The sequence below is a fragment of the Phyllobates terribilis genome, unplaced genomic scaffold (genome assembly GCF_046119375.1).
Source record: "Phyllobates terribilis strain yellow unplaced genomic scaffold, ASM4611937v1 Scaffold_1__5_contigs__length_1240528914, whole genome shotgun sequence".
NCBI classification, from domain to species: Eukaryota; Metazoa; Chordata; class Amphibia; order Anura; family Dendrobatidae; genus Phyllobates; species Phyllobates terribilis.
In genome coordinates, this window is record NW_027362761.1 from 376,121,215 (window position 1) to 376,133,447 (window position 12,233).

Sequence of the window (12,233 nt, forward strand, 5' to 3'; positions counted from 1 at the left end):
CTGCTTTTGCAGCCTTTTGATTGGACAGTGCCTAGCCTGGAACATTTTTCCATCAGGAGTGACATACATTTTTTTTTTTTATTATTATTTTTTTTTTACCACTCCCCCATCTCAAGGTGTTTTTCAAAACCTGATGCGGGACAAGAAAAAAAAAAATCAACACACTGAATAAATAACCAGCAAAGTGGTTTTACTATAGAAATTAGTTGGAAGAGTCTTTCTGGCATTTTTACAGATGTTTTTTAATGAACTCCTTAAAAAAAATCCGTGCGCATATACCTAAGTCTAGATTCAGATGTCTGTTCATCTGCGCATAGACAGTGATGCATGGAGCGGCCTGACCCGAATTCCCGTAGAATATATATATATGAAAAACTATTTCTAACTTCCCAGTCTCCAAATCATAAATATAATTCCACTAAAAACAAACAAAAAAAAAAAAACCTAACTTACCTTCTTGGGAACCAAGGAGGAGGTGGAATCGAAAGTGCAGCTGTAACTTTGCATCAAGCTCAGGTCCGGGCTCATGTCGTCCATGACTTCTTGCATGCTATTCACACTGCTGCTCTGGCTACCCGTGCTCACCGACATACTTGGTATGGAATGATTGCTGTCGAGGCTGTCCATTTTTCTGGTCACGCTTGTTGCGTGTTCACTGTCCTATAGGGGTTATACAAAAATATTACTATTACCAGTCATACCAATATCTGCTCATTCACAGAAATCTTCATTGTAACCTTCTGCTGGTAATGTACTTGTATTCTGTAGAGTTTACACTTACATAACCAAGCACATAAAACTCATGTCATGGTACAAGTCATAATTACCATGGGAACAGCTTAAAATCCACCATTGTAAAAGGGGACTACTGTATTTGTTACTACTAATATGGGTCCCTACAATTTACACCATTGCAAGAGTGAAGCCACTGGCAGATTGTAGTGCACGGACAAAGCCCCAAGTCCTGAAAATTACAATTTTATAAAATAGTAGACTGGAAACGGTGGATTAGTTACACTACCACGTATGTATGGACACATTACTATTCTACATGCAGCGGATTATCGGTTTTCATAGTCAAAGTATGGATTCTCACCCATGAAGAAACCCAACTGGGACAGTTCTTCACTAGTTAAATCCCTACATAAAGAATTACTGACACAAGGACAGGAGAATAAAAAACCTGTATGCAAGCAAGAAATTTAACTCTTCTGGGGATTTTGTTAGTCTACGTGCGCCAGTTCACACAGAGCAAATTTTTATTTATTTATTTTTTTTGCAGAAATTTATATACCTGAAAATCAGTAACAAATGGAATTTTTACAAAACACCATTAAAATATATAAAACAGTTGCAGGGATTTCTGAAATCTGACATAGGGCTCATTCAGGCGAACAAATTATACATCCGTGTGTTGTCTGTGCTAAAATCAGATTATTTTATTATTTTATATTTCTAGTTTTGACTAAAAACCAACTGTTCAAAACGTGTAATAACCACCATGTATGGAAGTTCTATCGCCTAATCTTTTAATGCTATATACACTGATAAAGAACAATTTTGGACTAAACATTGATGTTCTCTTCACGTGTGCTGGATCCCACACGGCCTCAAATCGGATAGTACACCGACAACACAGACCAATGTTACTGAGCAGTGCTGTTCGGAGTAGCGCGTCTTCACACGGTTTGAACATTTGTGTGAGAAAAATAAAATAAAAAAACAAATTGCAGCATGCACAATTTTCTTCCGTATTTTGGATATATCTATCTATCTATCTATCTGATCACCTATATATACTCTGGTTTGTATCCAGTGTTTATATATTCAGTGCAATCCTTAACATAGGAAACTAGATTTGACCATGTACATATGTATGTAAAGAAACAGACACACGGTTGACAAGTTCAGGGTTTTTTTAAGGATGAAAATACATAATTCTGCACACAAATACACAGGGGCACTGAATGAACATGAGGCAATAATCCTCAAAATACTGAAAGTTAGAAGAAAAAAGGAAAGATCTATTAAAAAGGAGGGGTGCTTCAGATATGAAACAACATTTCTGGCTTTGGCTAGTACTTTACACTGAACTGATAGTTATTTTGTACATAATACAGTGGCCGTTCCACCTTTGGTATATCTAGACGTCTTGTTGTTTAGCATATTAACTATGCAGTGTAATAAGTTACACATATGATAAAAGGTCCTAAGTGAAGAGAGGGCGGTCTGTTAGCTTTTCCCTAGAGAGCCCATTTCTTGTACAGTCTGTACTAAAATATCTAATTAAATGGTCAACAGCCTATACTACATAATGGCAGAGAGCCAGGCCCATAAGTAATCTTGCAAACACATCTTGTGACCAATCGATAAGAATGGTGCAAGTATCTTGGACAGAACACTAAACAATGTTATAGGCAGCATGTACATTTGTGATTATGTCATTTATTACCTCAAAATAAAATCAGCTCGATTTAAAAAAAGAAAAGAAAAAAATACACATCACCTGTTCTAGCAGAACCAGTTCTAGCAGAACCAGGTCCAAACATTTTTTCACATTTCTTTAAAAAAAATTTTTTTTTTTTAAATCCACTTTATGTGGCAAATTAGCTCTTTCTAAAAGAAACTTTACAGTGCACTGAACAAGTCAGGTACATTTCTAATTGATATATTTCTCACACATCTATCATCTATACACACATACAGATATATATGTAAAGATATGACAGATATACAATTATACACACAAGTATAAATCTTTGTGTATATATATTTTAGAATATACATAAATCGCATATACACATTTTTTTTTTTATTATTTTTAACTACATGGATTAGGATAGTTCCCATTTCTTACCTCATCATCTTCCTGAGACTCATTCAATGGACCATTTCGTGATTCCTGAAAGAGTATTTTTTTCATTTTCCTGTACTGTAAGTTGTCCAGCTCTCTCACAGCATCTTTAGTCCTCTGGATCAAATCTATAAGGACTCGTGTTGGCCTCTCTCTGCGCACAAAGTCATGCTGAAATCCAAAATAAGTGCAGGTTACTTATGGACGAATTAACATCTTGTTTTAATAAAATAGTTCCAATAGAATATGGTTTACTTTTCTTAGGAGTTTGTTTTTTTCTTTATTCCTTTACATATATCTTACATATATCTTACATATTGTTCTATTAATTACTCTTTGGAAAATGCTACAATTAATAGAAGTTGAATTACATAATTACATGCATCCATGTCCTTCTAAAATAGGGACAGAAATGTATAACTGGACCGTCAATGAGACAGCAACCTATCTAAAGCACTATAGATATGAATGTATCCATCATGTTCACTGTGACTAGATAAAGCCCCCACCACCCTCTAAAACTGCACATTTCTTGCATCTACCTATAGCAATAAAGTGAAACATAACTTATAATTACCAAAAAAGCAACATTTCAGAAAAACAATGCAAGGTTTATTAGAGGAAAGTCATATTTTCACAGTTTATAGCATTGTGGGTTTTTTAAAAACTTAAAATTGCACAACAAAATAGTCAATAAAGGATCACTAAGAGGAAAGCAGTCTCCCCATCTACATAACATATTTGTAGATATTTATACATATTTATTTATATATTGATTTATTTTTATTCCTGAATAAGAACAGAAAAATCTTCAGCTACCGGCCATTACTCTATTCACAAATGAAGACATGGATCTGTTACGATCGATCAATCCCCAAAAACCTATTTTTTTCCAGGAGATTTTGCAGGCTTTTTTCCCTGTTTCCTGAAGTAGTGTTAAAAATAATTAAGTGTTCAGGAAGATTTTTTTTTGCAGCCTTCAGATTGGACAGTGACTAGCTTGGAGTAGATTCCATCAGGAACTGTTTCCAAAAATAGTCACATGAACTTTAGGGTTTGAAAATCCCTGGTGGGAAAATGAAGTGGAAAAAAAATAGCTCAAAAATCTTAACACATGATCAGCAAAGGGATTTTACAATAAAAATGAATGGGAAAAAGTATTTCAAACATTTCTAAGCATTTTTTCTTGCCCTGCAAAAATACTCCCCTGCATGGCTATAGCCCAAGAGGCTTTTGAGAGATTTGTGGGCACACATGTAGAACAACAAACATGCTAAGGGCTAGCTGACATTTAAATTGTGTTGGTCATTATCAGTCGTTACACTTGTAATATATAAAAATTTTAGGATAAGTGGGCCAGTCAGGATTATGATAATTGACTGGGGGGGATGGGGTTATGGATTTTTTCTACATTTTTTTTTTTTTTTTTTAAAAAAAGGGAACTTTTATATTTTTTGTATTTTTGACATTGTAACACAGCTAGTATAGGAGAAATCAGTCATGTTATAGCAATCATTGTCTCTATCCTTGTGATTACATGACATTAGTGATGCCTCTTTACACAGCTTTGTTTTTTGTGAAAAACAAACTTGAGGACAGCAAAAATAGGAGTATTGAGAGAGACTTCTCAGTCTTGCACCCAATCTTCTCTCACTTATATACAGTGGTGACAACTTAAAGGCCAGGACTGCCCATTGTAAATTTACATTTGCCAGGTTGTCACAATTTCATAAATAGGTAAAGTTGCAAAATGCCTGTAAAAATAAGCAATTTTGCAATTTACCCCTTACTAAAAATGTTATATGTTCTCAAAAACTGAGGGATTTTTTATTTTATAGTTTAACGCTCACTGCCTATGTTACCGGTCACCCTGCAATTCTATGGCCTGTTACCTAGGCACAGAATGCGTAGCATGAGCAGGTCGTATGCTTTACAGCCTGCTGGTGTGTTCCAGGAGACGTCCGAATCACTGGAGCTGGCTATCTGCAGACCCCTGCACTTTTTTCACGCTTTAGAGGCAAAGCGGTCTATGCTAGCAGCCTGGGAGACGGCACAGTTTGGACCACAGGGGCGACTGTGCCGCTGGTCTGATCTGTCAATCTTCAGTTGAGCACTGCCCTCAGCAAAGCAGGAAGGCAGAAGAGCAGTGCACTCCTGAAAATTCATCTTGACACTTGACATAATGGCTCTATAACATTACAATATGTCACTAGTTCTGACAATGCACATAAAGTGCAAGTGCAGGGCGAGGGGTGCAAGTGCAGGGTGAGGGGTGCAAGTGCAGTACTGATAGCATCATCAGTATTTGGGCATTTGGCTTTAGGTGTGAGGTGGTGGAAGAGGATAAAATGATGTCCTTTTGTATCTGTTGTATGACCCATCCAATCCTATATTCACCATTATTTGGAAATATTCTATTCTCTACTCTGAAAAATTATAACCAGCTTAAGGAGAGTTTCACACACGGCTTGTTTTATCTGGGATAGCGGGTTTACTAGTCTCCATCCAGGGTTTTGGTGTATAGCATTATTGGCGTTTTTATAAGAAAGCAGAATGCTCTAGGTAGGTTTTTTTTTCCTTTATGCTTCACAATAAAATTTCAAAAATGCAACAAGTGCATGAAATGGATTGTACTCGATATACATTTACAAACAAAAAAACACTAAACGTTTGTGAAGGAGGCCTAAAACACACAGACAAAGAGAAGGTTTATTACCCGCAGCAGCTCTGCTGATGTGGGCCGTTCCTGAGGTATTTTCTGCAAGCAGTAGTCCACAAATCCCCTGAATGAGTCTGACCTGAAAGAAAAAAAAAATAGATCTCTCAATATAGGAAAGAAACCTACTTTGGCAGGGAAACTAAAAGGTTAAACTAAAATAGCATAAATACAATGGTCAGAAAACTCAAGGCAGGCATATATACAGTAATATTCTGTTATAGCAAAATAATAACATACTGATAATTATAAGTGATTGTACACGAAACAAATCCCTCATCAGACTCGCTGATTATAATTTAGCCTTCTATCACCCCGGCTTTTCTCCTCGCAATGCTTAAAAGTTAAACAATGGCAAAAGAATACACCGCGATACAGACATATTGCAGCATATTGCACTGGGGACGGTAGACAGGTGAGCATCTCCCAGAATTAATCAAAAGCCTTTTTTGGGGGAGATTTTGGAGAAAATTTTTGTTTACTGAAGCAGTTTTGAGAAATGTTTGAAGTGTTCTGGAAGAGTTTCTCCTGAAGCTGCGTTTTTTTGCAGCCTCCAGATTGGATAGTGATTGGTTTTGAGCATTTTCCATCAGGAGCCACTTAAAAAAAAAAAAAAAGTCACAAGGTTTTTTTTTGCTTTTTTTTTTTTTTTTTTACAAAGATACAAAGAAGCCCACAAAGGGGAGATAAAAAAAAAAACTAACACATACATTTTCCTGAATTTATTGGTTACTTAATGTTGGTATGGATACAACCATAACATGCAGAATAAAAAACATGCAACATGTACAGCACAATGAAGTTTGTGAAATGGTATTAAAAAAAACCCCTGTATTTTCGGGGTTTCATTTTTATGGAGAATTCTTTGTCTATTTTTGACGCACTACATGGTAAGTAATAAATACAACTCACGCAGCAGATACAAAGCCCTCTTACATCCATGACGATGTAAAGATAAAATTATGGCTCTAGGAAAATGGGAGTGAAGACAAAAACCAATATGAAAAATGACTGGGGATGTAAAGCCGCCGTCACACAATTTTTGGGACTAATTTTTGCTTTGCTAGAAAAAAATATATACAATTGTGTTTTTTCCTATTTCTACATTTTTATTTCTGGTCCACTAGGGAAAACTTGGATCATTTAAAAAGTCATCTAGTATGATTTATGAGAGATATATGATATATGAACACCCCCTCAATCGTAAGGTACATTTTTAGTTACATTTTGGCAATTGGTTAAATACATCCCAAAAAGATATATGTTAAGGAAAAGGTTTGTGTTTTTGTAAATGAAAAATGGTTCCAATCTCAACAAGCAGCCGAGGCGATTTCTATATAGTGGATGGCTATATGGAGCTGCAGCCTGCCTCTAGGCTATTTAGATTCCTCTTTTTATGCCGTAAAAAATCAAAATCGCACAAATTTTTTGATTGCTGTATAATGTTCACAAAGAATTGAAAGCATGGACATGGCCAACACAACAAATTGTACACAGTTTAAACTTTACATTAAAAAATGCTGCAAAATTTGGCACAAATCTGCACCTACTCATTGGAGGTGTAGATTTAACTTTCTGGCATTAGGACAGTCCAAATTTATAAAGTGGTGTGCACCTTATAAATTTGCCCCAATTTTTTGATTTTTTGTTTTAAAGACTTAAAAAATCCAACCCAGTGTGCCAAGAAAAGGTGACCGCTTATGGTTATATTTTGTAACGGCTAAATTCAAGTATTTAGTAAAACAAATCCTCTTGAAATATTTGTCAATTCGACTAAAACACAAATTTGGCATGTGCTAGATTTAGGCTGTATTCTTAAGTAAAAAAATAAATAAAAAAAATAGTATTAAATGACTCTGTGCACCACTTACAGTACATCTTTTCAATCATGACAGTATATATACACACATGCTTAGCTCATTTCAGCATGCATTTTGTACTTTGTTGAAATGCCTGGGAATAAAGCGGTCCTGACAAATGGAATATATAAAAAATTACTTTTTTGTTGGGTGTGGGTTCTTTATTATATATTAGCAGTGCACAAATACTGCTCTTGCTAAAAAAAGAAAAGTCCTATAAAGGGGATCACTGTGCAAGGACTTTTATATACAGATTGTTGGCTAAGAACTAATCATACACATTGAAAGCATCCAAGCCTGGTTCCACACATGGCACACAATTTGCTTTGTGACCAGCAAAGGAAAAATTCTGCCAATTCATTGAAGGGGTGGTGTAAATAGAAATGTCAAACACAAAGCTGGGGCTACATGACAACTTTGGCTGCGATGCTCATCATGTGGTAAAAGTTCACTAGGTGCTGCTGCTACGTTGCAGCGCAATACAAGTGAATGGGGTTGCATTGCAACCCTGAGTATGCAGCGACCACGACAAGAAAACTGCAAGAAGTCAAACCACGTCTGATTTTTTGTGACTTGCCTGTCGCAGTACTGCTGGAGTCACAATGCAACTCCAATCACTTGTATTGCGCGGAGATGTAGCAGTAACAACCAGCAAACATGTGTCACGCTTAAGTTGCCATGTAGCCCCAGCCTAAGGCCATGTTGCCACCTTCAGTATTTGGTCAGTATTTTACCTCAGTATTTGTAAGCTAAAATCAGGAGTGGGTGATAAATCCAGAAGTGGTGACTTGTTTATTATACTTTTCCTCTGATTGTTTCACTCCTGGTTTTGGCTTTCACATACTGATGTCAAATATTGAACGTGTGAATGTAGCTAAAGGCCTCATTCAGAAGTCCGTTTTTTTTTCACATACGAGAAAAACGCACCGAGTGTCATCAGTGATTTTCATGAGCATCTTCAGCTTTTTTTTCACGGATTATAAAAAAACAAAAAAAACAAACACACAACACCAACATTTGAACTACTCCATGGACCATCATAGGTACAAGTGATATCCGTGAAAAAAAATGGGTAGCGCTCATACATGAAAAACTGACATGTGAATGAGGTCCAACGCGAATGCTGCAGAAAAAAAAAAAATACATAACATAGTAATTTTTCTGGGAATTAAAATTCATGTATTATAATTTACTGCCGAATTGCTGTGCCCCATGTTTTACATTCACTAAACTGGAGTAAAACCAATGGAACAAGCAAACATTTGCAATGCTACACTTACCATTCATTAGACTGTAGTGTTGGCGACTCATTCTGGGCTATGTGATATAAGGCACTCATTGCGTTCATGTTAAATAGCGGAGGTTTCCTTTCAGCTGTACATTAGAAAGAAAGGGAAAAGGTAAGTCCCATAAGCAGAAGAGCCGGCACCAGGTACAAGCAGTAAGGTGTTGCATGTGTAAAGGAGAGCTGGTTAGTGTCTCATGCAGCCTAATCCAATTATTTTAATCTCCTGGGTCATTCTAGGGAAGAATGCTTTCCCTGGACCCATCAAACACATCAGGTAAATTCATTTTTTCCATTATCTATATCACTACAAATTATGTTAAATGTAGGGAACTGTACAGAGCAGTCACCCTTTCTGAATATGCCCTTCCCAATGGCAAAGGTATTAAGTGATCACCTAGCTGGATTCCCTTCGATCACCCGTTTTTTGTATGGCGCTACATGAAATGTAAAGTAGTATGTACATTGCCTACTAAATTGAATGTGTACTGAATGCATGCCAGCACCCCTCTGCTCTGATTTGCCTCTATATTCCACGAGTCTCGCCCTTCACACAGCACAGACAAGAAGAGGGAACAGATATAGAAGGGCTCCAGATAACGAATGTATGTTCACTACATTTATACTCACCCAATTCAATGCAAGTGATACCGAGAGACCAAATATCAACCTTGCCTTCATACTGCCCTTCGTCCATTGCTAAAATAACTTCTGGGGCCATCCTACAAAACACACACATGACAATGAGCACCACATATGTTATAACAGGTTAACTCTACTGCATTGAATTTTTTTTTTTTTTTTTTTTTTTTTACACTTTGAGCAATTTTACATTATAAATATAGCAAATCAGGGACTATACATGTAAGTGTAGAAGATAATGCGCAGATCAGACTGATCAGAACACTAGATAGATGGCATTTGTATTTCATCCCTGTTCTGTTTGGTTTTTACTGTTTAATGTGTAGGAGAAGCTTGGATTTTTGTTTTGCGCAAGACAAAAACGAATGCCATATTGATGATAGGAATGGATATAAAACCAAAAAGGTATGAAAATCGGATCCATCACATTGGTGAAAAACAGTTTAGTTTCAGGGTTTGTTTTTTAGCATAGACAAAAAAAAAAAAAAACGGCGCTTGAATGAGGCCTCATGGTGGCAATGCAGACACAAGCAAAACAATGTGGAAATGGTTTGCAATGTGGAATCACCTTCTTACTGTTGCGGATATCTCGTAATGTACAATACCGTGCAAACATTTTAGGAAGGTGTGGAAAGCATGATGCAAAATAAGAATTCTTTAAAAATAATAGAAGTGTTAGTCTTTTATTCATTGATAAAAATAAACTATTAAGTGAATGAACAAAATAGAGATCTAACACAAATCAATATTTGTTTTTTTGTGATGACTAAGTATCTGCCTGTATTTCTCAGCATTGAGGACACCATTTATTCTTACCAAATCCCCATCTCTAAACTTGCAGGACCCTCCACCATGCTTCACTGTTGCCTGCACACACTCATCATTGTACCACCTGTTAGCCCTTCAGTGAACAAACTGCCTTCTGTTACAGCCAAATATTACACATTTTGACTCCTCAGTCCAGAGCACCTACTGACATTTTTCTGCACCCCAGTTAGGTCTTCATGCACAGTTGAGTCACTTGGCCTTGTTTCCATGTCGGAGGTATGACTTTTTGGCCACAATTATACCATGAAGACCAGTTCTGGTCAAACGTCTCTGAACAGTAGATTAGTATAAGTGGGTCCCACTGGTTGCTGCCAGTTCTAAGCGGATGGCATTGTGTTTTTGAGTGCGTTCTTTTACATGTATTTTTATTGCATCATGTTTTAAATAAAGCCGCTTGGTTTTTGATACTTCCTGGTATTTGGCTTTGACAAATCTTAATGTGTGAATGACATGCCTTTTAGTGCCTCTCACCTGCAGATTTTCCGCAAATTTTGTAAATTCTATGGGGAAAATCCGCACATAAAACTCCGTATGCTCGCAAGAGAAATTGACGTGATGCAGATTTAACGCACACCAAAAGTCTGCTTATGTTGAGTAAAACAATAAAAAAGAAAAAAAGGTCATGCCAACTGTGCTTTTCTTTTTTTTCTATTAATCCCATCCACTTTGCTGGAACTGTACGACGTTGCGTTTCTGACGCAGTGAAAATACGCAGCATCAAAAACTCATCCTAGGCACACGGTCTATAGCTAGAAAATCCCTGACTGCCTGCAAGTGTACCTAGAAGAATTGGTGATGTTTTGAAGGAAAAAAGGGAGGTCACCCCAAACACTGATTTGATTTAGATTTCGCTTTTGTTTATTTTATCAACAAAAAGCGAAGTGAATAAACTTCTATACTGTATATCCCTTTAATAATCAAAAGTAGCACAACATTAGTATAATTCAGGGTTAAATAACACCTGTAACCTCAGCCTTAGGGTGCAGTCAGACGGCCGTATTAATCACGCAAGGATCGCATTGCAATCCTTGGACTTGCCGTTGGCTCTCCGGACCGGAGCGTGACAGCTGCACAGAAATACGTGCCGTCATGCTCAGGTCAGGAGAGCCAACGGCCAGTCCGAGGATTGCAATGCGATCCTCCCCACTGTATTAGACCATCGCTCATGTAGTTCCCATTTATTATACTCATTCCTGTCTCAGGTTATGAACATAAACTCTTTTATGAGTAAAGAGTCTTAGAATTAACGGGATTTAAAAAAAAAAAAAAAAAAAAAAAAAGTACTGTACACAACAGACATTATTGGCACCAGATGGACCCCATGGTGTCTGTAATGGTTACCATAAAAGCTGCACCTTTGATGCAGATGGTAATAGCCATGTTGCCCATTTAAGAGTTCAGATTTACTGACACAAACCGTAATACATTTTACCAATATGGGGTTCCCACGAAGGAGTTGGCAGGTGACGCTATAGATGCAGAACCAAAGTCCGCTAATTTTACCTGACCAGGCTCAGTTAGCAGGATATTTCCAGCTTTAATATCCCTACAAAAAAATACAAAAAAAATATATAAACCACCACAAAACATGTAGTAAACATAATCCTACTACATTTGCGAATATATCAAGCGGATACAGTGCTATTTATTTTTCAGCACCCACAGAAATATTTTGCTCAGTTTAATTTGCATATTAAATTGTACTTTGATATTCGTATTGTGCAATTAATGTCTTATTCACATTTTGCAATTTACAAGGAACAGAATTTCTAATCTTAGGTTTAATACATCTTATACTATACGGGCATACTCCAAATGCCTTGCACATCACACTATATAGCACAGCCAATAAGGCGGAACCATCATAGGCTTCTATAAAAGATGCCGCAGGGAACACAGCAGCCATTTTAGGGCTATTTAAAATTGAGAGAGGATGACAGGGCTCACGCCTCAGCAATAGAGATAGGAAAAGAAAGCTCTAAAACATCGGAGAAATATTACAGACAGTAATGTGTTCTATAACTGCAGCAGTGAAGATGAGAGTAGTAG

General features: G+C 36.8%; 1 protein-coding gene across 6 annotated transcripts in view; it reads right to left on the bottom strand.

Annotated features, from left to right (window-relative positions):
* The window catches only part of TAOK3 (TAO kinase 3), a 203,266-nt gene that overhangs the window by 115,450 nt on the left and 75,583 nt on the right, over positions 1–12,233 (bottom strand). For all 6 annotated transcript variants that reach the window (XM_073676389.1, XM_073676394.1, XM_073676393.1 and 3 more), the window contains exons 8-13: positions 11,617–11,730; positions 9,345–9,436; positions 8,710–8,803; positions 5,571–5,652; positions 2,858–3,025; positions 454–660 (exon numbers count right to left, since the gene is read on the bottom strand). In XM_073676389.1, the coding sequence (XP_073532490.1) occupies positions 454–660; positions 2,858–3,025; positions 5,571–5,652; positions 8,710–8,803; positions 9,345–9,436; positions 11,617–11,730 (757 nt within the window). The remainder of the gene's footprint in view (positions 1–453; positions 661–2,857; positions 3,026–5,570; positions 5,653–8,709; positions 8,804–9,344; positions 9,437–11,616; positions 11,731–12,233) is intronic.